This window comes from Grampus griseus (genome assembly GCF_964374135.1).
Source record: "Grampus griseus genome assembly, chromosome: X".
NCBI classification, from domain to species: Eukaryota; Metazoa; Chordata; class Mammalia; order Artiodactyla; family Delphinidae; genus Grampus; species Grampus griseus.
This window is the reverse complement of record NC_138999.1, coordinates 27,350,902-27,377,615: the sequence shown is the minus strand read 5'-3', so window position 1 is coordinate 27,377,615 and position 26,714 is coordinate 27,350,902. Positions and strand designations below refer to the sequence as shown.

Genomic DNA, 26,714 nt, shown 5'->3' with positions numbered 1-26,714 from the left:
ATGATTTTCTGAACTGTTCTTGTCTTCCTTATTGAATTCCTGGCCTCCTTCTCTTCACTCTCTATATGATCTTTCTACCTAGTCTCATCCACTCTCTATGGCTCACACTTTAAGTCCCCAATAATGACTTCATTTGTAGGCTTCACATCCCCAGATCCACAGCACCCACGCTCTGCATAAAAAAACTTATTACTTATCCCCAATCTTTCCCATTATTCCAGCGCTCTTCAAGTCTTCTCCTTATAAATGGCACCATTATCCACCCAATTCTACATGCCACAGAGGGCACCACATCCAATTCAATACTAATTTCTATTGACCCTATCTCCTAAGTAAATCTTAAATCAATCCACGTCTTTCAACTCCACTGTCACCATTCTAGTCAACATCACCTTATTTTGCCCCTGGAGAAGCTACCAACCAGATTGATAGCTTTAGACTGATAGCTCTTCATCTATTCTTTTTTTTAAATACATTTATTTATTTATTTTTGGCTGCGTCGGGTCTTCTTTGCTGCGCGCCGGCTTTCTCTAGTTGCAGCGAGCAGAGGCTACTCTTCATTGCAGTGCACAGGCTTCTCATTGCAGTGGCTTCTCTTGTTGTGGAGCACGGGCTCTAGAGCGCAGGCTCAGTAGTTGTGGCACATGGGCTTAGTTGCTCCACGGCATGTGGGATCTTCGCGGACCAGGGGTAGAACTCGTGTCCCCTGCATTAGCAGGTAGATTCTTAACCACTGTGCCACCAGGGAAACCCTTTTTCATCTACTCTTAACACCTCCTAATCGTTTCTTCACAAAACACAGTAATATTCTTTAAAAAAAAAAAAACCCACAAACATGGTCATATCACTGCCCTACCTGAAACCTTTAAAAGCCTGACCACTGATCTTACTATACAGAAAAAAATCATTCTCATGAGGTCTCAGGCTCTGAACAATTGGACCCCAGCCCACTGTTGCAGCTGCATGCTCCAAACTTTGCCTCACTTACGACACTCTAGGAAAACTGACCTTCTTTTAGTTCTTTCTTCATACCAACTTATACCTTCACATATGTTTTTCCCTCTGAATGTCACATTTTCCCTCTTTTTCCCTTGGACAACTATCGCCCAACCTCATTCTTCTTTGTCATACTTTGAAGGTCATTTTCTTAGGAGTCCTTCCCCCAATTTCTAATACTGGTCTAGGTCTCACTGTCATACATTCTTCTAACAATGTGTGCTTTATTCTGTAGCCCTTATCCCAAATGAAGTTTAAATAGTGTGTATAAATACCATGTGTAAAATAGCTAGTGGGAACATGCTATAAAGCACAGGAAGCTCAGCTAGGTGTTCTGTGATGACCTAGATGGGTGGGATGAGCAGGGGGTTGGGAGGGAGGTCCAAGAGGGAGGGGATATATGCATACGTGTAGCTGATTCACTTCATTGTACAGCAGAAACTAACACAACATTGTAAAGCAATTATACTCCAATTAAAAAAAAAACCCGGAATGGGAAATAAATAAAGTGTGTGTGTGTGTGTGTGTGTATTATCTCCTAAATTCTAATCTCAATGAGTTCACTTATTTAGAACATTATCTCCAGAGAGCATGGCACAATACCTAGCACAAGTAGGCACTCAATATATACTAGTTACACGACTAAATGAATGAATAACAATGAACGAATAAGTGTTCCTTCTTTAAACAGTGGTCACCGAAACCCACACAATATAAACTTTACGTAGTCACTTCCTTTGATACTTTTACTTCTGGATTTATTTAGAGAGCCAATCTATTTCCAGACATTTAAAGTAAAACACTGCAAAGTCCATAGGCTTGAGCGAAGTAAACTCTGTGATAACACTTGGTGCTCTCTGACATAGTCCATTAGAGACGGGGTATGTACACCTAATCCAGAGGAACCCTTTAGCTCTTCAGCAGCTGTGCATATGGCTTCTGACCTGCCCTTCAGGCTCTACTAAATCAGGATTCCCCAGCTGTCTGAGCTTCCAGTAAGCTCTTTCAGTTAACCACCTACATGCCAACACTGCTTACATCCGGTTACACTCTTTAGCGTCTAATTTTCCTTTTTCCTCCCTAGTTATTTTCCAGTACATCAGAGCCACTGGGATTCACCACTTTCATACATAATTTTATCCGTTCCTCAACTATTTTGATAACATTTTGTCTGCTTAGTCAGCAATCTATTTCTAATACTGTCCTCGTGAGCATCAATATAAAAAGGAATTACTCAACTTGCCTTTGATGAAAATACTTGAGCAGTTCTGACTCTGTGATTTTTCTCCTTTTTTATTTCTTTAGCTTGACCTCACACAGTTTCCAAGGCTAAAATCTGCACTAATAACAGTGTGCTGACTCCTGTGCCCTTTAAGTCAGCACTTAGCTCAGGCTAAGGTACTATTGCTGCTGTAATCTGATAAAGGAGCAGACAAGTTGTGTGCAAATAAAGATGGGTGCCAAGAATGAGCAAAAAGCCACTGATGTTTATGCCCTTTTATAGTCCTGATTCCATGACAGTCTTAGCCAAAGGCAGAGTGGGAGGAGGGAGAGCAATTTAAAACAAAAAAAGCAAAAGCCAAGAAGAGGGTGAAAACATTGAAAGGGTAATCCCTTTATTTGCCCATAATTGGGTAAAATGAGACATTGTGATGCTAGTTGTGCTTAATTAATACTGGTGCTTTTTCAACATCAATTATTTCAAAAGGTTGGAGATAAAGTACATCTAAAAGTTGAAGATAAACTGGCAAAAGCCTATATGTTATTTTGGCATATATAAACTCCTCACTGTTGTAATGCCCACGGATGGGCTGAGTATTTATTAAGTATAAACTAAGAGCTTGACAATTCAAACATTTTTTTAAAGTTTCTTTAAAATTCTATTAACCCTGTTTAAAATCCATTCAGCTACCTACATTCTGACTTTATTACGTGAATAAGCATGGGCTTTCACATAGTTCCCTTTAATATTCCTCCTATTCATGAAAACAACCCAGTTTTCTACTAAAAATAAATAATAAAATGAAATAAAGAAAAATAGAGGCAAAGTGCTTCCTCAGATTATTTTACTTGAACAGTAACATAATAAGACTAAATATTTTAAACTAGCCTTAGATATATTTCAGCTTTCAAAATTAATGTATAGAAAATCATTTTCCCGACATTTAAAATTTATGGAAAATCAGTTGCTTAAAATTATATGGAATCAAAATACTGACTTAACAGTTCTGGAAGATTCATTTATGCACACCAAAAACAACAACAGCATCAACAGTTCACCAGCATAGTATCAAAATGACAGTTCCCTTCCAGTTAAAGGATAATTGTCGACTCTCCCCACCTTCCATTAGTGAAGAATGGGGTGAATAATGACAAACCAAAAGTGAGGCACTGAGGTAGAAGGTAAAAGATAATAAGGAGACTGAGAAGAAATTGATTTCCAAACTCAATCCGGATTGCTAGGAACACTTGTTTTCGCCGGGCTTAGTATCATTAAATATATTGTACTATGCAAAGTCACCTCTCTAGGGACTGCAGGGCCCCAGAAAATTGCTCTGCATCTTCTTTCACCTACTGAAATTCTGAGTTCTTCTGAGTGAATATCAGAACGTAAAGACTGAGCACAGAGCTGGATGGAAATTTTTCCTTAAAATGGTAGCCTAAGTGGAAGACTCCAGCTCTGAGAGAAGGAATACTGCCCTTTGCTTTTGTTAATAGGCATGTGGGGGACGTCTTTTTAAGCGTGAATGAGCAGGGCCATTCCCCTTCTTCATCCTCATCTGCCTGATGCTTATCAGAATTGTGGCTGAGACATTTAAGATTCCCTTAAAACACTGGAGCCAAGGTTTTTTGTTCTGTGGTTTCCTGGCCATATTCAGGGCAGTAATCTTGAATGGGGAAAGAAAAAGGCCATGTCCCTCGGAGTTAAAGCATTTCAGAATCTCTGGAGGAACCATCTGGTTTAAAAAGGCACTTGCGAAATTCTAATATGCTATAATACATGGGAAAACAAGCTCTTGATACTCAAGTTTCAGGAAAAAACAAACCAAATCACTTTAGCTGCTAATCTTCAAACTATTGTTTGCATATGAGTGATTCACAAAATGCAGGGTTACTCTCCCCTTCAAGAGAGGATATCAGAATCTCTGACAGACGTTTTCACTCACAATATTAACTACAGGGAGTCTGACATTTTACAAACATAAAGATGTTAAGGACAATTCTACATGTGACACAAGTAGACAAACCCCTTCCAAACTGGCAAAATAATAAGGTATACTATAGCACTGCCAACCTAACTTTCATATCTGTGTTAAAATTAAACTTCAGAACTCCAAATACATTATGAATATTACTGTCAAGATTGTAGAGCGTGAAACTCCAAGGAAGTTTAACGAATAGATGTTTTTAAATGAGGAAAAAATGAAGAGCACAGGTGTTTACTTATTTGCACGTCTGAGTTTTGAAGATCAGTCTGCTGCATGGACCATACTCCCGAAAGACAAATATTTTCATGAAATTATGCTATGGTACTTGGTTGCATTTAATTAAAAAAAGGTCTTCTCGTTTCCCATACTGCAGCCCATGACCTTCCCAACAAAACGTTCCTATATGAACCAACTGCCTTGATAACAGAACACAAATCTCCTAGGACTATAGCAGGACTTTGTGAGAAAGAAAACTGTTGCCTCCCTCTGAATTCAATCACAACCTGAATGTACTGCATAAAAATAAACCAAGGTCATCATTATTCCGTTTCATTCTGATTTGGCTTGCCTTCAAGTTACATACCCTGTATATCTGAAATAACTGCACCGCCTCCATTAACTGACTTTGACATCACTTTAATCATTGTATCTTTTCAGAATGAAAGGCAGAAATGTCAAATTCCTACCATTATAAATTCTTCTAACTCTCTAATCTGCATTAAATAAAAGCTTGTCTTGGAGAAATAATATATGCTTTAAAGAAATATAACTAGTATCAATTTTATTTTAAAATGTAAGTGAGAAAAGATTCACCCACAACAAATCTCTTCATACAGAGGTGATTTCCCACGAAACTTTTAAAGCTTAAGTCTTGAAGCCCTTTACTTATATTGGCTCCTTGCAAGTCCTACCTAATTTTGTATTCTTAATTCTGTATTACTTTTCCTAAAAGAGTCCCCTTCCTTCATTTTTTCAACCTCAGGCCCCATAAAACCTAGGTCTACTTCTTCCCTCATGGTTTGTTATGTTCTGTAATTACTCTTATTTGTCAGTTTCTTTTAAAATGATGTGTATTTAAAATAGAAAATAAACCACATAAACAGAAACTTTGGATGACTGAATCACTTTGCTGTATACCTGAAGCTAACACAGTATTGTAAATTGTACTTCAAAAAAAGGTTTAAAAAAAGAAAATTATCTTTAAAGAAAAGTTAATTTCCAATTAATTTTCAAGGTCTCCCTTAGGTAACTTAGTACCTAAGTTAAACCTGTGATTTAAATATGTACGTGTGTTTATATAAAAATACACAGTCACACCAAAATATTATGTTTCTTGTATATGCAATGCAAGAAAGAATGGTGTAATGAAAAATATGATGAATCATTTTTAATAAGTTAGGGAAATATTACAGCAGAAGGTGGAAGGGGAAAGAAAGTTTGGGAAATCACTTTCTTTTAGTTTTGTGGTAAAGCCATGATGAAAGATAATAGAATTAAAAAGAACACCTGACTTTTCCAGAGAACAAAGATTTTAATCTCTTTTATTAAACCACATAAGTGGTTAAGAGCTTTACAATTTGTTTCACACGCAGCAAAGGCCTTGGACTACAAAGATTTCAAACGAATACTTTAGGACTAAAGAGGAAGTTGTATTAATATCTCCGTCCAAATTATGAATTTACATTTCAGTAATGTCTAGCTGGAGTAGTGTCAAGCAACACCTCTCTTCCTTAAATAACAGAAATTTGCACAGAACACTTCGTAGTCTTTTTTTTTTAAGTTTAGAGTAACTATTACATGATATTGTTTATTGTATTTTCCATACTGCTATGCCACGTAAGAGACACAGAAAGATTCTTATATTATCTATTTAGATCAGCAATCTCTTTTTCATAGTTAAGATGCCCTTAAAAGACTGCAAATGTAATTCTAAAAGATTATTTTATTAGACTTCAAGATAATTTGCATCATTTAAAAAATTCTAAGGAAATGTATAATTTGCAATCAATTATTTGAATGATTCTTTGCAACGCAATATTTAAGTAATTCTAAAAGTAAACAATACTTAGGTTAATACAGTGATGTTCCCTATTAATTGGTGACTATTTTGGTTAAAACAGAACCAAGTGTACTCTTTTAAGTTCTTCAAACTAAGGCAATTTAAAAAATTGTATTCAAATGTCAATACATTCAAAGAGTATTATGTTGTCAACTAATAAAAGTTAATGTATATTATAACCTTGTGAATATCTTCATTTTCTCTTAACAAACTCATTGTCATGTAGCCTAAGTATTACCTGATCGTTTCAAAATGTATTATAATAAAGTTCTACAGGGATTGTCCAAGAAGGTTAGCTGTCTTCAGATTCTGATTAAGAATTTAAAAAGTCATTTGAATATCTATGACAAAGCAGACAGTATGTTTGCCTTGCTTCATTCCAAAATTAAATCTCTGCCATTCTTCCTAAATTGCTCTACACACTGGTTTATGGTTTTAATTTTGTAGCTATATCGATTAAGTGAGCAATATGTGTGTATTGCAAAGAACAAACGTGCTATTGTATTTTTGTAATATTAGTAAATGGGATGGTTTTTCAATCAGAAAGCAATTCTGATACTCACCAAAGAAATTTATAAAATAAAGAAATTATATAAAAATGTTTTACTACAAAATCTGGTAGCATCTTTTGTGAATCAATAAGTGCACAAGGTTAATTTCTTTTCCACAGTTTTTTCTCAAAGGCAAAACTTCTGTTGTGACTCTTTTCCAGAAGTTTTGAATAGCTACTTATTTAGAGAGATTTATTTTTTCCATTCTTTTTTTTTTTTTTTTTTACTTTTTTCATTCTTAATTATAGGCATTGCCCTCATATCTATTTAAGAATGACTATAATCCACAAATCAAAGGCAGGAAAAAAAAAGATAATCTCTTTCATCCATCTCTTTGGGAGACACTGTACCCCTCATATATTATTTTTATATATTATTTTTACTGTTGTACCACAGTCAATTTTTACATTTTTCATTAGTCATCCTGACTTCCTTAAAATAAACAACATGGGTAGAGCTTATATAAAAAGCCAAACTAAAAAGTTTTACTGAAAAACTAGGTCATCATAGACATGAAACAACACCTTGACTTTACTGCAAAATATGATTATAAGCCCCTCATGTTTTTCTGTTGTTTTCTCAATAAAAGTATCTGGTCATTTGCCAGCAGAGATCATCTCATTATTTGAAATAATTTTCATGACCCGCTACAGAAAAGAACATGCCAAATACTAAACGCAATATGAGAAAGGAACTTTTAAATTAAATATTTATCAATACTTTTCTCAACCTCCATTTATCCATCACAATTCATTTTGTTCTTTATTTTCCCCCACAATATGCCAGATAAAATTTTTCTAACCTTGAGGCATCCACATATCATTCCCATAGAGCAATTAGTTCACTGAGAATATGTGTCAGGTCACTATCCCACATGTAACTGTTACTAATACAGAAATATCAAATAATCATGATAATAACTTAGATATACAAACTATTTCACAGCAATTTAAATGGTTTGTCACAGATACTCCAAGCCAGGTATGCATATTCTATTACTCTAGTACTTTCTTAAATAAGAAAGATGTGTTTGATTATATTTTCTATTGAAAAGTTTTCCCAATGAGAAACATGTACACCTGCACATACATTATGTGTACAGTGTATATAACATTTATGCTTACTCACAATCTACTATAATAAGTTTAAATTAATCTGCCTAATCAGTGAGTTTGTCACAAACTAAAAGTTATGCCATGGTAAAAAATATTTTTAGTTACTTTGTACTTACAACAGTCCTCTACTTCTTCCCACCAAAGCATTTGGAAAAAAGAAAAGTATATATGAAGGCAGCGATAAAAATCTTGGTAAATTTTCTCCCAACTTTATTGCTTCAGTAGGTTTAGGAATGATGAGAAACCAATCAACTTCAGCAGCCTTTAAAAAATAAGACTTCAGGTTTTCCTATTCGTTTTCTCTGATGCTAATTGCCTCCAAGATCTGAGTCCTGTAAGGGGAAAGTGACTGATCCCAACACTGAGTGAGTCAACACAGTAACTGATGCCAGGATTCTGTAGAGGCCCCTGGATATTTCGAATTCCAGGACCTGCGCAGAAGCAAGAGACTCGCCTTTTCTCTCAAGTTGGTTTCCCATAATAGGACTGCCCATGGCCACTACATATAAGGTTGTGCTTCCAGCATGGCAAGTCCTGTGAATTCAAATGTTGTTCAACTATGTTCTCATTAATATCCAAACCAGAATAGCACAGAGGACATAGTACTTTCTCTCAAGCTTCTAAACATAAAAACTCTTCAGTAAACAACTGTAACAAGACTTTCTGAAACTTCTATGCACATTTCTAAAATAACAGAGCAGAAAATCCTGATCTAGAATAGCCTTTTAAATGCCTTTTTTTTCACCTTTCAACAACACTAAAAACTTCACTCCACTGAACAAACATAAATGCCCAGAATAATCTATGCATTTGTTATGTATCCACCGTCTACCAAACTTAATTTCTACCCTGGGGATCCAATCAAAAGTTATGTATTGATGATGCCAACAGCCTGACTAAGAGAAGCAAGAGCAGAATGAAGCAGCTGAGCTCTAAAGGCAGAATGTGTATAGTTCTCATGGGACAAGGTTCCTGCTAAAATAAAGAGCACTTTTAGAATGGAATAAAGAAATCCTCCTGAAGTGCTAAATTTCTGTTGTAGCTTATGATTACTAACAAATTACTCTTTCTTCAACTTTTTTTGGTGAGAATTATTAACAAATTACTCTTTCTTCAACTTTTTTGGTGAGAATTATTAAAACACCATCCTCTTAGACACTGAGTTAATGATCAATTATGTAATGGTTCTCAAAAGTTTTCTGTATTAAATGAACACAGTTGTAACACGTTGTTCAGCATGTTTGTAAACTCTTCTTTGCCAAGAGAAGGCTTCTTTATCTCCTTTCTTATTTTTACTTTTAATGCAACAGGTGAGCCCGATATTTATAGGAAATACTGGTAACACATTTTAGAAAGATATTCCTTTTGCAATTACAATGATCTCTGGTAAAATTATTTGCTTGAGTGTTTTTACAGTACCATTTGTTAAAGTGACAGACTCATTTTTCTATGTCAAGCGTTCAATTGCTTGGCACAGAAATAAACTGTAGATAAAAACAGGAAGAAAAACCTGACATATGGGAGTCAGATGATGATGTTTACTTTAATAGTGAAGTATACATTCTATATTTTGGAATACATCATAATATTACCATTCTCCCCAACAAAATCCATATGAAATAAAACACAAGCCCTGATTTTATTTTTGGGTAATTATATTTAAATTACTATCATCCAAAACAGATTTAAAATGTTCTCTATAGGTCACCTCATCTCCTTAATGTGGTTATCTAAATATGCATATAACCAACAATTTTATAAAACATAATAATAAAAGTGTTTTAGGAGTGACATGGATCTAAGTCTGCATGTTAGCATCAGTGTCCTGCGCAATGGACTGCAATAATGCCCAGAGTATAAGTTCCTTTACACCTGTACCATGAATTCCCTGTAGATAAAAACCCGTGTTTTGTCCAAGGCACATGTACAGTTTATCAGTGATTTGTAAAGTGTAGTCTATGAAGCAGCAGCAGCAGCAGCATATGGGAACATTTTAGAAATGTGAGCACACATGAAACCTGAAAAACAAGAAACTTTGGGAGTAGGACTCAGGACTCTGTGTTTTACAGGTGATCTAATGCATGGCCAATTTTGAAAAACCCTGAAGTGTATGTTTCCAAAAACAATTGTGGCTCCAAATATACCAAAAACTTGTCTTGGTTAATATCTAAAGCACCAAATATCAAAGGACCTGAATGCCCTTAGGTACATCTTAATTGTCTTTCAGCCTTAGTCAATAATCAGAATTTGTTGGGCACCTGTGATGAATTCTACATTAACGCAGAATACTTATAGTTCTCTTAAGGTTTTTATAATCTAGGTGGAAAGATAAGCTAACTGGAAAAAGTGAAAGGTACATAAAATTTGGCCCAAAGTGAACACTAGTTCAGGCCACACCACTACTTTCCTGTGGTCACTTCTGTCTCTCATTTAGTCCCCACAATAACTACAATGGATAGGTTTTAGGAGTGTCATTATAAAAATGACTGGCCAAGGAACTTGCTCAAGTTCCCATTGTTAATAATTGGCTGAGCAGGATTTTTTTTTTTATTTTGAACTAATTATAGATTCACAAAAACTTTCAAAGATAGTATAGAGGGGTTCCATAAACTCTTCACTCACTTTCCCCCAACAGTTACATTTAAGATAACTATAACACAATATCTAACCCAGGAAACTGATACTGGTACACTGTATATATTTCTGTCATTTCATCACGGGTGTAGATTTGTGTAAACACAACCTCAATCACAATGCAAAGCCGTTCTATCACCACAGAAATCTTCCTTCCTTTAGTCACACCAAACACCCTCTTCCACCAGCTTGGCACCCACTAATTTGTTCTCCATCACTATAATTTTGTCATTTCAAGAATGTTATGTGGCCTTCTGAGATTAGCTTTTTTCACTTAGCATAGTGTCCTAGAGATCCATTCAAGTTGTTATCTGCATCAATAACCTGTTTACTTTTATTGCTGAGTAGTATTCCATCTCATGTGTTTAGGCATTCATTTCTATAGGACATTTTGGTTATTTCCAGTTTTTGGTTACTACAAAGAAAGCTGCCAAACAATCACGTATATTTTTTTTCATTTATCTGGATTAATGCCCAGGAGTAAAGCTGCAGGATCATATGGTAAATACATATTTAGTTTTTAAAAGAAACTGCCAAAATGTTCTCCTGAGGGTCTGTACCATTTTACATACCTGCCAGCAATGTGAGTGATCCAGTTTCTCCATATCTTCCTTGGCACTTACTGGTGCCATTATATATATATATATATATTATATATATATATATATATATAATATATATAGTATTATATACATTATATTAATTTTTGTCATAAACAGGTAGAGATATATCATGGCAGTCTTAATTTGAATTGGCTGAATAGTTAATAACATTGAACTACTTTTTCTTCATTCTTATTTGCCATCTGAATATACTTTTCAGTGAAATGTCTATCCATATCTTTTGCTCATTTTCCAACTGGGTGCTTTGTTTTGTTTTTGTTTTTTTTATATTCAATATACACTTTATTTTATTTATTTTTTAATTGGGAAACTAATTTTATTAATCGCTAAAAATCATGCATTCAACAAAGCTAAAAAGTAAAATAAACATTGAAATTTGAAATCTTAAGCAAATTGTGGCAGCATAAAAAATACTCCAATTTACGCATTTTCAGGCAAACATAACATGGTCTTTTAGTGCTTTTTTTTTTTGCTTTCTAATCTATGCACCTTTGGGATTTAATGTTTTTTATTTTTAATTTTTTTTAACATCTTTATTGGGGTATAATTGCTTTACAATAGTGTGTTAGTTTCTGCTTTATAACAAAGTAAATCAGTTATACATATACATATGTTCCCATATCTCTTCCCTCTTGCGTCTCCCTCCCTCCCACCCCCCCATCCCACCCCTCCAGGCGGTCACAAAGCACCTGTGCTATGTGGCTGCTTCCCACTAGCTATCTACCTTACGTTTGGTAGTGTATGTATGTCCATGCCTCCCTCTCGCTTTGTCACAACTTACCCACTTTGATTGTAACTACTGAGTTTTTAGCGTTTTTTTATATACTCTAGATACGAGTCCTTTGTTAGATATGTGGTTTGCAAGTGTACTCTCCCAGTCTGTAGCTCGTCTTTTCATTTTCTTAATAGGGTAATTCCAAAGCAAAAGTTTTAAATTTTTATAAAGTTCAATTTATTGAACTTTTTCTTGTATGGTGCTTTTGGTGTCATGCCAAAGAACTCTTCACCAAGCCTTAATTCATGAAGATTTTCTCCTACTTTTTTAATCATTTTACATTTAAATCTAGAATTAATTTTATTTTAAAAAATATTTATTTATTTATTTTGGCCACGCTACGTGGCTTGTGGGATCTTAGTTCCCTGACCAGGGATTGAACCTGGGCCCATGGCAGTGGAAGTGCACAGTCCTAACCACTGGACCACCAGGGAATTCCCTAGAATTAATTTAGAGTTCATTTTTGTATACAGTGTAAGGTTTTCTTTTTTCTTTCTTTTTTTTTTTTTTTTTTGCAGTACGTGGGCCTCTCACTGCTGTGGCCTCTCCCGTTGCAGAGCACAGGCTCCGGACGCGCAGGCTCAGCGGCCATGGCTCACGGGCCCAGCCGCTCCGCGGCATGTGGGATCTTCGCGGACCGGGGCACGAACCCGTGTCCCCTGCATCGGCAGGCGGACTCTCAACCACTGCGCCACCAGGGAAGCCCTCTTTTTTCTTTTTTGGCTTACAGATTAACAATTGCCTCAATGCCATTTGTGGAAAGACTACCTTTCCATTGAATAACTTTTATACCTTTGTCAAAAACCAGCTGGGCACATTTGTGTGGATCTACTTCTGGGATTGCAACTCTGTCCTATTGATTTATGTGTCTATCCCTCTGCCAATACCATACTGCCTTAATTACTGTAGCTGCAATAATATGCCTAAGCATTAGGTAGGGTTATTCCTCCCACTACATTATTCTTTTTCAAAATTATTTTACACATTCTAGGTCCTGTGTTTTAACATAAAAATTTTAGACAAATAGGTCTACAGATCAGACAACAAAATATCTTTCTGGATTTCGATAGGGATTGCATTAAATAGATCAATTTGGAGAACTGACATTCTTACCATGTTAGGCTTCTAATCCATTAACACAGTACATATTTCCAATATTTAGGTCACCTTTATTTTGTCATACTGTGCTTTCTAAAAGTGCTTTGTATTGTGATCATACTGTTCCTTCATATGCCTATAATAATATCACTATCTATTATGCATGTGATTGCACAAAGAAAGGGAAAAGAACAGAGGTTCCCAAACTACCATTCTGAAAAATAAACACATTAAAATACAGAACTTTAGTTTTATAAAAGTGCAAAGCACCCATTTCTGGGCATGTGTCCAGACAAAACTATAATTCAAAAAGATACATGCACCCCTAGGTTCATAGCAGCACTATTCACAGTAGCCAAGACATGCAAACAACCTAAATGTCCATCAACAGATGAATGGATAAAGAAGATGTGGTACATACATACAGTGGAATACTACTCAGCCATAAAAATTAATGAAATAATGCCATTTGCAGCAACATGGATGCAACTAGAGATTATCACAGTAAGTCAGAAAGACAAATACCATATGATATCACTTATATGTGGAATGTAAAATATGACACAAATGAACCCATATATGAAACAGAATCATGGATACAGAAAACAGACTGGTGGTTGCCAAGGGGGAGAGGATTGGGGGTAGGGATGGAGTCGGAGGTTGGGTTAGCAGATGTAAGCTTTTACATATAGAAAGGATAAACAACGAGGTCCTACTGTATAGCACAGAGAACTATATTCAATATCCTATAATAAACCACAATGGAAAAGAATGTAAAAAAAAAAGAATATATATATGTATATATATATGTGTGTGTGTGTGTGTGTGTGTGTGTGTGTATAGCTGAATCACTTTGCTGTACAGCAGAAATTAACACAACATTGTAAACAAGTTTAAAAAAAGAAAAAAATGAAAAGCATATTTTTATTACATTGAAGGCTTACATTAGCATGTTTTTAAATTACTTTCTTTAGCCTACAGTTGTAAAATACATGCAGTAAAATGAAAACCAGTCCTTGCTTCTATTCTAATACTAACCAGTAATCCCTATATCATAAAATGGGTGAACTATTACTTAGAAAGAACTGATTAGGGTAAACTTAAAAGTAAATAAGGAGTGTATTCTTAAGAAACTGAAAACCTTAATGGCAGCATTATATATATATATATATATTTAACATTTTTATTGGAGTATAATTGCTTTACAATGGTGTGTTAGTTTCTGCTGTATAACAAAGTGAATCAGTTATACATATACATATGTTCCCATATCTCTTCCCTCTTGCATCTCCCTCCCTCCCACCTTCCCTATCCCACCCTTCTAGCTGGTCACAAAGCACCAAGCTGATCTCCCTGTGCTAAGCGACTGCTTCCCACTAGCTATGTATTTTACATTTGGTAGTGTATATATGTCCATATATACACTACCACTCTCTCACTTCGTCCCAGCTTACCCTTCCCCCTCCCCGTGTCCTCAAGTCCATTCTCTAGTAGGTCTGCGTCTTTATACCCGTCTTTCCCCTAGGTTCTTCGTGACCTTTTTTTTTTTTTAGACTCCATATATATGTGTTAGCATACGGTATTTGTTTTTCTCTTTCTGACTTACTTCACTCTGTATGACACTCTCTAGGTGCATCCAACTCACTACAAATAACTCAATTTTGTTTCTTTTTATGGCTGATTAATATTCCATCGTATATATGTGCCACATCGTCTTGATCCATTCATCTGTCAATGGACACTTAGGTTGCAGCATTTTATATTAACTGGGATGGGCCTGAGTCATTTTCCCCACTTATACTGTACAATTATTTAACAATTTTAAGAACTATGACTAACAGAGCTTCAAAGGATAAATAAGCTGGGAAGAAACAGGCATGATAACTAAGATTTTATATAGAGTTCACAAATTTATTGATTTGGGAAAAATCATTTCCGGGCCATTTCCCTTCTCCACAATGATCTATATTGGTTGAGATGTTATACTGGGTTGGCCAAAAGGTTCGTTCAGTTTTTTCCGTAAGATGGCTCTAGTAGCACTTAGTTGTCTAACTTCATTTGAAAAAATTTTGTTAGATTCTATTGTGACAGCCGTCATATCAGGGTGCATTTTAAAAAACTTATCAAAATTGGTGATATTACATTTTAAATTTTGATTTGTAGTAGTTCACTTCTTGTGTATAGAAGTACAATTAATTTTTTTATGTGCATCTTGTATACTGAGACCTTGCTGAACTAATTATTTCTATGAGTAATTTTGTGGAATCCCTGTGATGTTTTACATTGTCCATAATAATATCTGCAAATAGGGAAAATTTTAACTTGTCCATCCTGGTTTTTATGCTTTTATTTACTTTTCTTACATTTTTGTGCTGGCTAGAACTTCCAATACTACAAAGAGTAGCAGGGCTGAAAGCAAATATCTTTGCCTTGATCCTGCTATTAGGAAAAAGGAATTAAAATCTTTCACCGTTATTATGATGTTGGCTAGAGAATTTTCTAGATGTTCTTTATCAAGTTGAAGTCCTCTATTCCTAGTTTTCTGAGAGATTTTTTTTTAACATGATTGGGTGTTGAATTTTGTCTAACCTTTGTTTTTGGCATCAATTGATAAGATCATGTTATTATTCTTTTTTAGCTAGTTAATTTACCAAAATTTAAATGTTTGTCTCTATGTCTATGAAGGTTATTCGTCCGTAGTTTTCTTCTTTTGTACCATGTTTGTCTGGTTTTGGAATCAGATTACCTCTTGTCTCATAAAACATGTTTGTAAGTATTGCCTCCTCTTCTATTTTCCGGACACTGACAGTTCTTTTCTTTAATCACATGAAAGATGTCATGCCATTTCCTTTTGAATTCTATGGCTTCTCATAAGAAATTCTGTCATTTGATTTTTTTTTGTACCTATAAAGTGTCCTTTCTCTTTCACTGCTTTCAAGGTTTTTTCTTTTTTCTTTTTTTCCCTTTATCATTAGTTTTCAGAAGATTGACTATGACAGGTGCAGGCAGGGATCTCTTTGAGATTATCTCTTTGGGTTTTTCAGCTTCTTGAATCTGTAGGGTTTTGCCTTTTGCCAAATTAGGTTATTTTTAAGCCATTATTTCTTCAAGTACTTGTTCAGCAACACTTTTTTTTCTCTCCTTTCAGGACTCTGAGACATGCATCATAGATATTTTATTATAATCCCACAAGGTCGGTGAGGATCTGTTCATTTTTTGTCAGTCTATTTTCGTTCTTGTTCAGACTGGGTGATTTCTATTGTTCTAGCTTCCTGTTCACAGATTTGGCCCTCTGCCCCCTCCAATCTGCTATTAAGACCATCAACTGAATTTTATTTTGATTACTCTATTTTTCAGTTCTAAAATTTTATTTTGTTCTATATGTCTTCTATTTCTTGCTGAGCCTTTCCATTTTTTGTTTGTTCCAAGCAAGTTTGTAATTGCTTATTGAACCATTTTTTTATAATGGCTGTTTTAATATCCTTGGCAGATAATTCGATCACCTATGTCATTTCAGCGTAGGTGACTGTTGATTGTCTTTTTTCATTCAAGTTGAGTTTTTTTCCCCTTGGTTTGATGAATGATTTTAAATGGAAGCCTGGACATTTAGGGTATTATGTTGTCAGACTCTAGACCTTATTTAAACCTTCAGTTTTAGCTAGCCTTTCCTGGCAATGCTTTGTTGGAAGATGGGAAGGGGGTTGCTCCCTTGCTACTACTAGGTAGGGTTGGAAGTCCAGGTTCCCCATTCAACCTATGTTGATACCTGAGATTATTTCTCTGTGTGTGTGTCTGCAAATTATACTGCCTTGACATTATTTTAATTTCCATTAAAATAGTAAATGGATATCTGGAGGCTTGTGGATTCATTTTTAAATATTCAAAGTTTTTTTCCACTGGACAAAAAAGAGCTACAACTTGCAAAACTCAAAGCATATCTTAACTGATATTTCCATAGACGATGAACTGTATGACACTTGCAAAATGATTTGATTTTAGAACTTGGTACTATATAGCAGTGCTTTCTATAGAGTCAAGACAGAAGACATTTACTTACTTATTAAATACATGTAAAACTAAGTTATCTGTGTTGTAAAAATAATGCATGCCTAACTCATATATTGATTCTCAATCATTTTAGGAGGTAAATGTGTAGGAACTAATGAAGGTGTTTTAAGATTTCTGAATAAAAGAAAGTTATTATGAGTACAAAGAAATTAAACACATTGATGTCAGCGAGCTGAGGATCAGTATGAAGATTTCATGGTTACATCTCTTATACTATATTAGTCAAGGTCCTGGCATGAAACAGGTAGAAACAAAAGCATGAGCAGAAAACAATTTGTTGAAATAGCCGTGGAGAGAGGTATAAGCAGGATGATGAGAACAAATAAAGGATGGTGAGTCATCCAGGTGATAGTAAAAGCGGGAAGTTCCTTCCACCTCCAGTTCTGATGGGTCAAAGTGAGGGAATAATGTTGTCAGAATAGTAGTAGAGACACACAGTCAGTCACCAGCAGGACTTTAGTGAGGCACATGGAAAAGGAAAAACAAATACCTTAAAATCTTTTTCCATGTGCCCTCTGATATCCTGGTGTCACACAATTGGCTGATAGAGTGCAAGAGGCTTTGATGATGAAGAGCTAAGCTTCCCAGGGCAAAGAGTAGGGCAGAGAACGTCATAAAGTGGAGTGGGTCCACTGATACAAGTAAAGAATGATCAACACATGGGCTCAGCCCACCTTGTAAGTCTTGGAAGGATACTCAGTACTAATATGATACCCTAGTGGAAAATATGATAAGGGATGAATTGACCCTTTGAAAACTAGCCCTTGCCTTCATTTTTCAACTCTGCATTACACCTCTCTGAATTCCACTAAAGTGATCTCATGTACTTTTCTACCAATGCATCTCAAATTACTTCAGAAGTTCACCATAAACGTTCTCCTTGCATGGTGCTTCGCTACTTTGCTGCATGTATAATAAATAAGCTGGATATATGTTGAATGTGTGAATTACCTGCTGGAATGCAAACTCCATCAGAACAGGAGTTATGAACTGTTTCATTCCTGGTGCCTATCATTTTGCGATGTATATACCATTGCCTCTGCTTGCAATTTCCTTATCTTTGATCCTTTATCTTTGTACTGTATGCTGCCTTATCCTTCTGGGCTTTCTTTAAGTTTACTTCCTCTATGAAGATACTTTGAGCTTCCCCTTAGCCCCATTTGTAGCTGGGTCTAATGATATGAATGCACCTTCCTACTCAACTGTCAACTTCTTGAATGTTAAGGACTGGTTTCTATTTATGTTGATATCAGTTCTCAGAAGTGTATTGAGTACAATAGGAGCTCAATGATATCACTTGGAAAAAAAAAAGGAAAAAGGTACAAGGGAAGAAGAGAGGAATGTGCATTGCAGATAATTATAATACTCAAAATAAATACTGAATTCTTTGAGGGTGGCAAACCAAATCTGTTTTCAAGTATATGTTATAAGAGATTCTGAATCTTGTCGCTATGGAATGACCATAGTATCAAATACTCATTTAAAGCAATGGCATTGAGTTGCAGAATAGATATGCATTTATTTTTCAGACATTTATTAGGGACTTCCCTGGTGGCACAGTGCTTAAGAATCTGCCTGCCAATGCGGGGGACACAGGTTCGATCCCTGGTCCAGGAAGATCCCACATGCCATGGAGCAACTAAGCCCACGAGCCACAACTACTGAAGCCCATGCACCCTAGAGCCCAAGTGCCACAACTACTGAGCCCACATGCTGCAACTACTGAAGTCTACGTGCTCTAGGGCCCGTGTGCCGCAAGTACTGAGCCCGTGTGCTGCAACTACTGAAGCCCGCGTGCCTAGAGCCCATGCTCCTTAAAAAGAGAAGCCACCGCAACGAGAAGCCTGTGCACTGCAACGAAGAGTAGCCCCCGCTCGCCGTAACTAGAGAAAGCCAGTGTGCAGCAACGAAGACCCAAAAGCAGCCAAAGGAAGAAAAAAAAACATTTGTTACAGCCAGATTTTCAACATTAAGGATATAAGGTAATAACTTCTGGTCCCTGCCTTCAAGGGGATTATGCTTGAAGTGTATTACAAGAAAATTTTACATTTTAATCTACTTGTTAATTAAGGAACTCAAATAAGTTTGATGACACCTGTCTGAGAGAGGTACCTAAGAGAGGGAGCAGATTTTAAAGATAACACCAGATTTACTGCCTACCATAAAAGATTGTCATGTATGTTAAATAAAACAATGCATTTAAAAAGTCATTTTCAATTGTATACATTAGAAAAGAGAGAAAATTTCAAATCAATAATCTAAGCTCTCACTCCAAGAATCTAGAAATTGAAGAGCAACATAAACCTAAAAGTAGCAGAAAGAAGGAAATAATAAAGATCAGAAATCAGTGAAATTGGCAACAGAAAAATAGAGAAAATCAATGAAACAAAGGGCTCATTCTTCAAAAAGATCAATATAATTAACAAAGTGCTAACAAGAGTGACCCCTCCCAAAAAAAAAACACCCCGAGGACACACAGGTTACCAATGTTAAGACTGAAACAGGGGATCTCATTACAGACTTGATAGACATAAAAAAGATAATAAGGGAATACTATAGGTAATTATTCACACAAATATTCGACAATTTGGATGAAATGGACCAATTCCTCACAAAACACAAACTACTGCAAGTCACCCAATAGGAAATAGATAATTTGAATTGTCCTATTACTAATAATGAAATGGAGTTCATAATTTTAAAACCTCAGAAAAATAAATCTTCATGTCCAGATGGTTTCACTGGAAAATTTTACCAAACTGTGAAAGAAGGATTAACACCAATTCTACACAATCTCTTCCAGAAAATGGAAGAGAACACAACAATTCTAATACATTTAATGAGTCCAGCAATAGCCTGATACCCAAATCAGAAAAAGATAGCATGAAAAACCAACAACAAAAACAACAAACTACAGACCAATATTGCTTATGAATATCAAAGCAAAATTACTTAACAAAATACCAGCACCTAAAATTCAGCAAATATATAAAATCATGTAGTGTTTGTTCCAGGGGTGTACAGCTGGTTTGATATTCAAAAATCATTATTGTAATCCACTGTGTTAACATGTTAAAGAAAAAAATCACATGATCTTATCAATGGATGCACTACAATCATTTGACTAACTTCAATACCGATACCTGAAATAAACTCTGAAAAACAGAAACATAGGGGAACTTCCTCAACTTATTTATCAACACTTATATAAACCCTTCGGCTAAGTTTGTACTTAGTTTAAGTATTAAATGCTTTTTCCCTAGTACTGTGAACTACTCTCACCCATCTTATTGAACACAATGCTTCAAGTTCTAACCAGTGCAATGAGGCAAGGCAAGGAAATGAGTCCATACAAATAGGAAAAAAGACATTAAACTGTCGTTTACATGCAGATGGGATGAAAATGAAAACTGCAAGCAATCTACAAAAAAAAAAATCTCCTAGAACTAATAAGTGAGTTTATCAAGGTATCAGGATACAAGAATAAACAAACAAAAATCAATTGTATTTCTACGTACTAGCAATGAACCCCTAGGTTCATTGTGGACACTGAAATTAAAAATATACTACTTGGGCTTCCCTGGTGGCGCAGTGGTTGGGAGTCCGCCTGCCGATGCGGGGGACACGGGTTCGTGCCCTGGTCCGGGAGGATCCCACATGCCGCGGAGCGGCTGGGCCTGTGAGCTATGGCCGCTGAGCCTGCGTGTCCGGAGCCTGTGCTCCGCAATGGGGGGGGCCACAACAGTGAGAGGCCCACGTACCGCAAAAAAAAAATATATATATATATACTACTCTTTTCTATCTCAGCAAAAATCAAAGTAGCTGTTCATCTAACAAAACATGTCCTTGACAATAACAAAATGCTGTAGAAATAAATCAAAGAACATCTAAATAAATGGAGAAACATACTGTGTACATGGATTGGGAGACTCAGCATAGTAATGTCAATTTTACTCAAATTGATGTACAGATTTAACATAATTCAAATTAAAATCCTAGCAAAGTTTCTTGTTGTTGATGATATAGACAACTTTACATGGAAAGGCAATGGAACTAGAATAATTAAAATAATGTTGAAAAAGAAGAATAAAGTAGGAAGAACAAGCCTATCAGATTTTAAGACTTAACATATACAGCTATAATAATTAAGATAGTGTGGTACTGGTGGCAGGATAGACACACAGATCAATGGAACAGAATAAAGAACCACACAAATATGGCCAACTGATTTAGACAAAGATCTGAAAACAATTCAGCTGAGTAAAGATAGACTTTTCAACAAACAGTGCTAGAACACTAGAACACTTAAGTCTCACACCTTATACAAAAGCAGCTACTAATGGATGATGAATTTAGATGTAAAACATAAAACTCTAAGTATTTTAGAAAAAATACATAGAAAAAATCTTAGGATCTAAGGCTAGGAAGAGTTTTTGGATTTTACACTTAAAAGCATCGGCCCAAAAATGGAAAAACTGATAAGTTAGACTTCAACAAAAATTTTAATGTTTGCTCTTAAGGAGATAAAAAGAGAAGCTAAGGAAAAAAATATCTGAAAGCCACATATCCAACCAATGATTAGTATCTACAATCCATAAAAAAACTCATAAAACTCAAAAGTAAAGAACAAACAACAATAACAAAAAACTCCAAAAACTTATTAGAAAATGGTACTGTGGAAAATAGCTTGACAGCTTTGTAAAAACACTAAACATGCAAATGTCATACAATCCAGGAATTTCACTCCAGGGCATTAATTCCAGAGAAATGAAAATTCTTATTCACACAAAAACTTGTACATGAGCGTTCTTTGCAGATGTATTTGTAGTGCACAGAACCTGGAAACAACTCACTGAGATATCCTTCAACAGGTGAAAGGCTAAACAAACTGTGGTACATCTATCCAATGGAATACTACTCAGAAATAAAAAGAACAACCAATGATATACAATAACCTGGAAGACTCTCCAGATAATCTTGCTGAGCGAAAAAGCCAATCCTAAATGGTTACATATTGTATAAATCCAGGTATATAACATTCTAGAGATGACAAAATTATCCAGATGGATATCAGACTAGTGGCTTCCAGGGGTTAGGAAGTAGGTGGGGGCAGGAGGGAAGGGGATCTGGCCAAAAAAAAGGTAACATGGGGGTTCCTTGTTGTGATGGAGATATATTCTGTACCTTGATTGTTCTGTCAATATCCTGGTTGTGATATTGTAATACAGTTTTGCAATATGTTATCACTGAGAGGGACTCGGTAAAATGACAAACAAGATCTATTGGGTGTTTCTTTCTTTTCTTTTTTTTTTTTTAAGCTGCAAGTAAATGTACAATTATCTAAAAAAAATTTTGTAAATAATTAAAAAAAGATGGCAGCCTGGGTTTGGCCCATGGGCCAACATTTTCAGATTCCTGATACAGGACATTGATATATATGCACATAAACCAATACAGGGGTAAAACACACTGAAGAATAAATGGCAGCAATGTCATGTTTACAACTATCTTTGCACTTGCTCCTCTTTGTTTTAAAGGCTACTGTGATTGGGTTATGAAAAAGAACATATTTAAGAGCTACAATTCTCTAGTTCAAGAAGACTTTAAATCTGCAAATAAGAATTCTGGGTATCTTTTAACTAAATATTTAGAATACTGGAAAAACAGGCTCTAAATGACACTTTGTCGTTACTTAATATTCAAAAAACATTTCACATATGTATTTATTGAAAGCCTAGACGAAGTTATTAATGTGCAAGAGTGATGAAAATAATATAAATCTGTGTGGATGACATTTAAATTGCAGCTTCAATGAACCTATAGGCTCAAATCAAAATCCTTTCCTAATTCTTGTTTTAAAAAGTTTTAAGGTTAAGTGGGCCATCCTAAGAAACAAGAGATGACAGTGATCCAAAAATTTGGGGCTTAAAATTTGAGGACCTTCTTTGTTTTGCCAATGTTTCAAGCACCTGGCTACCTGAAAGCTTTACTGGTGTCTTTGAAGAGTTCTATGAAATGGAGGGGTTCTGACACTTAGACTTCATTAGTTTCCTGACAAAGCTGGAGAGAAGGTTAGAGAGGACTTGTGTAGCAGATGAAGCTACGCATGCTATTCTCTCTAATAAGCTTTGAGAGAGTGATAGAGTGAAAGAGACAGGTCTTTACTTGAGTGGCATTCTATTTTGAAGGTCTCACTAAAGAACGCTTTAAAAATAAATTCAAAAAAACCCTCACAAGTGATGACCATTTATAATATGGCTCAATATTTTTCCTGAGCCTCATAAGAATATACTTACTCACTGAAGCCTGAAAGTGGAAGCCTTTATGGAAACTAGAGAAAGTATTGTTTTTGACTCTAAATGAGGTTTCAAAAATGGACTGGATTTAGAGGAGGATTTTAAAAAATGGTTTATACAGGTTTTACTTCCAAAAGTCCATTCAATTTTTTAAAAGTGATTAAAAATTCTGAAGTCTGGTTACTTGAAAATAGTCTACAGCCCTTATTATATTAAACATTATTGCTTAAATATTCCTATAATATGTTGGATCCAATTGATGCCTCAAAAAACTAAAGCACTCATATTTCCTTAATCATTTTTAGAGGACTGAAAGTTTTATTGTGAAGTTTCAGGGTTAGCTTTATTTCGTAGCTTTATTTAGGGTATTGAAAAGTCTGTTGAGTTACCGAACCACGTTTAATATATGTGCGCAGGTATACATGTGCGTATACCTTTTTCATTATTAATTAATTTGTCTTCAAAGCTACATGCTTCTCTTCACATTAGTACATGAAGTACATTTTTAGGATTTCAAGATTCTGTGGTAATACCTTTAGAAAACTGGAGAAGAGAGTAAGACTAAAGATAGGTATAAATCCCTATTTTTTTAAATTAAAAAAAAAAAGGAATTTGGGGAAGGATCACGTCAATAAATCCTCAATTTGAAAACAGGAAAGTCTGATAATAAGGTTGGTTCTTGAAATGGGGGTCTGACGAAAAATATTAAATCTGTGGATTGAGACAAGTTAGAAGCAACAGTTTAACCCATGAGAAAAAATAAACTGTTAGGCTCTCACTTCTACCTTATAGTCCCTATTTTTTTCCTATTTTCTTCAGTTATTGGAAAGAGAGTAAAATGAAATAATATATGGTTTAACTCAAGTGAAGCTGAACTTGAACTAGTTAAGGGATGGTTTTGATGGCGATTCTAGTAGGGAATTGAGGCATTTTCTCCGTTCCCCAGTCCAATCCATTTTTCCCCACAGGTAGTATAGGTACCTAGTAACAGAATATTCACTGTTCTTCCTTCTCGAAACTTATAATGTTGCTGTCATTTGTTTACCTTATCCATAAGCTCTGGTCACCCAATACATTGTTGCTAATATTATTTTGGACAAAGAGATAACTATTATATCATTAGGAATAAGAAAAATAAAAGATTTGATTTTACTTTCATTCCTTCCTTCTCTAATGCTCTTCTTTTCTTTATGTAGATCCACGTTTCTGACCTACATGATTTTCTTTCTCTCTGAAGTACTTCTTTTGACATTTCTTGTAAGGCAGGCCTACTGGCAACAAATTCCCTCAATGCTTGTTTGTGTGATAAAGTATTTATTCGTCCTTCACTTCTGAAAGATAATTTACTGACATAGAATTCTAGGTTGGTAGAGTTTTCTTTCTGTCAACAATTTAAATATTTCACTCCACTCTTTTCTCACTGGCCTGCTCCAACCCATTTTTTGCCCTTCTCTTTTCTGCTGAGTGCCTGCAAGGCTGATCCTCACAAATGACATATTTTTAGCTCGCTGGATGACTTGTCTCTGGTGGTCTTGGCCAATGGCAGGCACAGACATCAGACCACAGGCAGGGAGAGAGAGGGTCTGAGGCATTATTTTCTTATCCCCCTCCACCTTATTTGGTCCTTATTTCCCACAGTGGCAGGTTACATCCCTAACTTCCCTGTCAGAAACCCACTCTTCCACTGCCCTATCTCTTACTGAATTTAGAAAATGCGACTTCCTTCATTTGACACTTCAGACTTGGAAAGGGGGACATATAATAATGTGCTACTGCTGGTAGTCTGTACCATGATAACCCTTTTTTGTGTCCTTTAAACCTGCCCACACCTCTCAAAATAGTCCCTTTATTGTGTTTTATTGAACCATCTGTGTCAGATTCTATTTCTTTCCAGAGTCATGGCTGATACAGGGAGATCAGAAAAATCAATAGCGTCTCCCTTTGAAGTAATAAAGTATAAAATGAAAATGAATGGGATTCATAGTTACTTTAATACAGTATGCTTCTGTGTATATAAACAATCTCTAGATTTTTCATAGCTGTATCTGGTGGTTTGAGTATAAAATACTTATTAGAACTTAAGATTAAAGTTTAGCCCCTCTATACTGAATTGCATATGGAGTTTTCACTCCAGAAGTAAGGGTTAAAGCAATGAATGTCTTGTCATTTAGCACAGGAATCATATAACGATTCACTTGCTTACAATGTACTCTACTCAGTGATAAAAGGCCTAAAATTGTGTATCTGAGTGTTTGTGCCTGTATGAATAAGTCATTCTACACCCATACACCCTCCGCTCTGCAAGAACATGGTAACTGAAAGACCTTATTACAGCGCTGCGAAATATGCATGAAGTTATCAAGTTGTTTGATTCCAAACTGTCTTATTTTTTTCTGGCCTCTGTGCCCCTACACTAGCCCATAAGCTTGCACATTTTCCCATTGTGCTTAACTAGAGAGATGCTTTAAAAACAAAACTTGAGAAGTATATGCCTCTATAGAAGGTGTAATATTTCAACAGATATGAACCAGTGTGGGGAGGGGAGGTAGAAATGGCCCCCAATTTTTTTCTCATCTCAGTAAAGTTCAGAACTTTATATAAATATCTTAGCTATCAAACCTGCTTTTACCCAGTTTATTACCTGTGAAGCTGTATAAATCTTAATGTTTTAAATGATGCTAAATAATTGAATACATGGGGAAAATGACACAGACCCATCCCAATTTATGTAAAATAATGCCCTTAGAGTTTTCAATTACTTAAGAAATCTTTCCTTATTTATTTTTAAATTTAGTTCACTGGGTACTTGCTAATTAATTTGTCATCTGTTTCGTGATACAGGGATTATTGGTCAATACAGGAATATAAGCAAGGACCAGTCTTCATTTTACAACATGTATCATAAAACTGCAGGCAAAAGAAGAGTAATTAAAAAATGCACTAATGCATGACTTTAAAAAGATGTTCTGCATTCATGAAAAATTATAGGTCTCTATCAATTCCTCTATAAACAATTATAACATTATCATTTAAAATTATTTCAACATCATACACAGATGGTGTATATTTAGTTATAGTCATTTAAATTTTTTAAGAAGTGCTTCCCTTTCAAAACTGCAGATTTGGACCTTTTCTTATTTTCCCTTTCTTTTTGTAATCATGTACATAATATTGTCTATAACACATAATAACATAATAGACAATACATTATAGGTATATTAGAAATATGAAAACACAATCTAATCCCAATGTGAAGCACTGTTAAAAGGCACAAAATGATGAAAGAAATC

General features: G+C 35.3%; 1 protein-coding gene across 5 annotated transcripts in view; it reads right to left on the bottom strand.

The window, feature by feature from the left end:
- DMD (dystrophin) overlaps positions 1 to 26,714 on the bottom strand; it is a 2,236,200-nt gene that overhangs the window by 2,110,580 nt on the left and 98,906 nt on the right. For 4 of the 5 annotated variants that reach the window (XM_082680765.1, XM_082680763.1, XM_082680766.1 and 1 more), the window contains exon 1: positions 8,047 to 8,278. The exons of the other annotated variant lie outside the window; for it this stretch is intronic. In XM_082680765.1, the coding sequence (XP_082536891.1) occupies positions 8,047 to 8,077 (31 nt within the window). In that variant the 5' untranslated portion in view covers positions 8,078 to 8,278. Of the gene's footprint in view, positions 1 to 8,046; positions 8,279 to 26,714 lie in introns of those variants that run through there. 5 annotated transcript variants of the gene reach the window in all.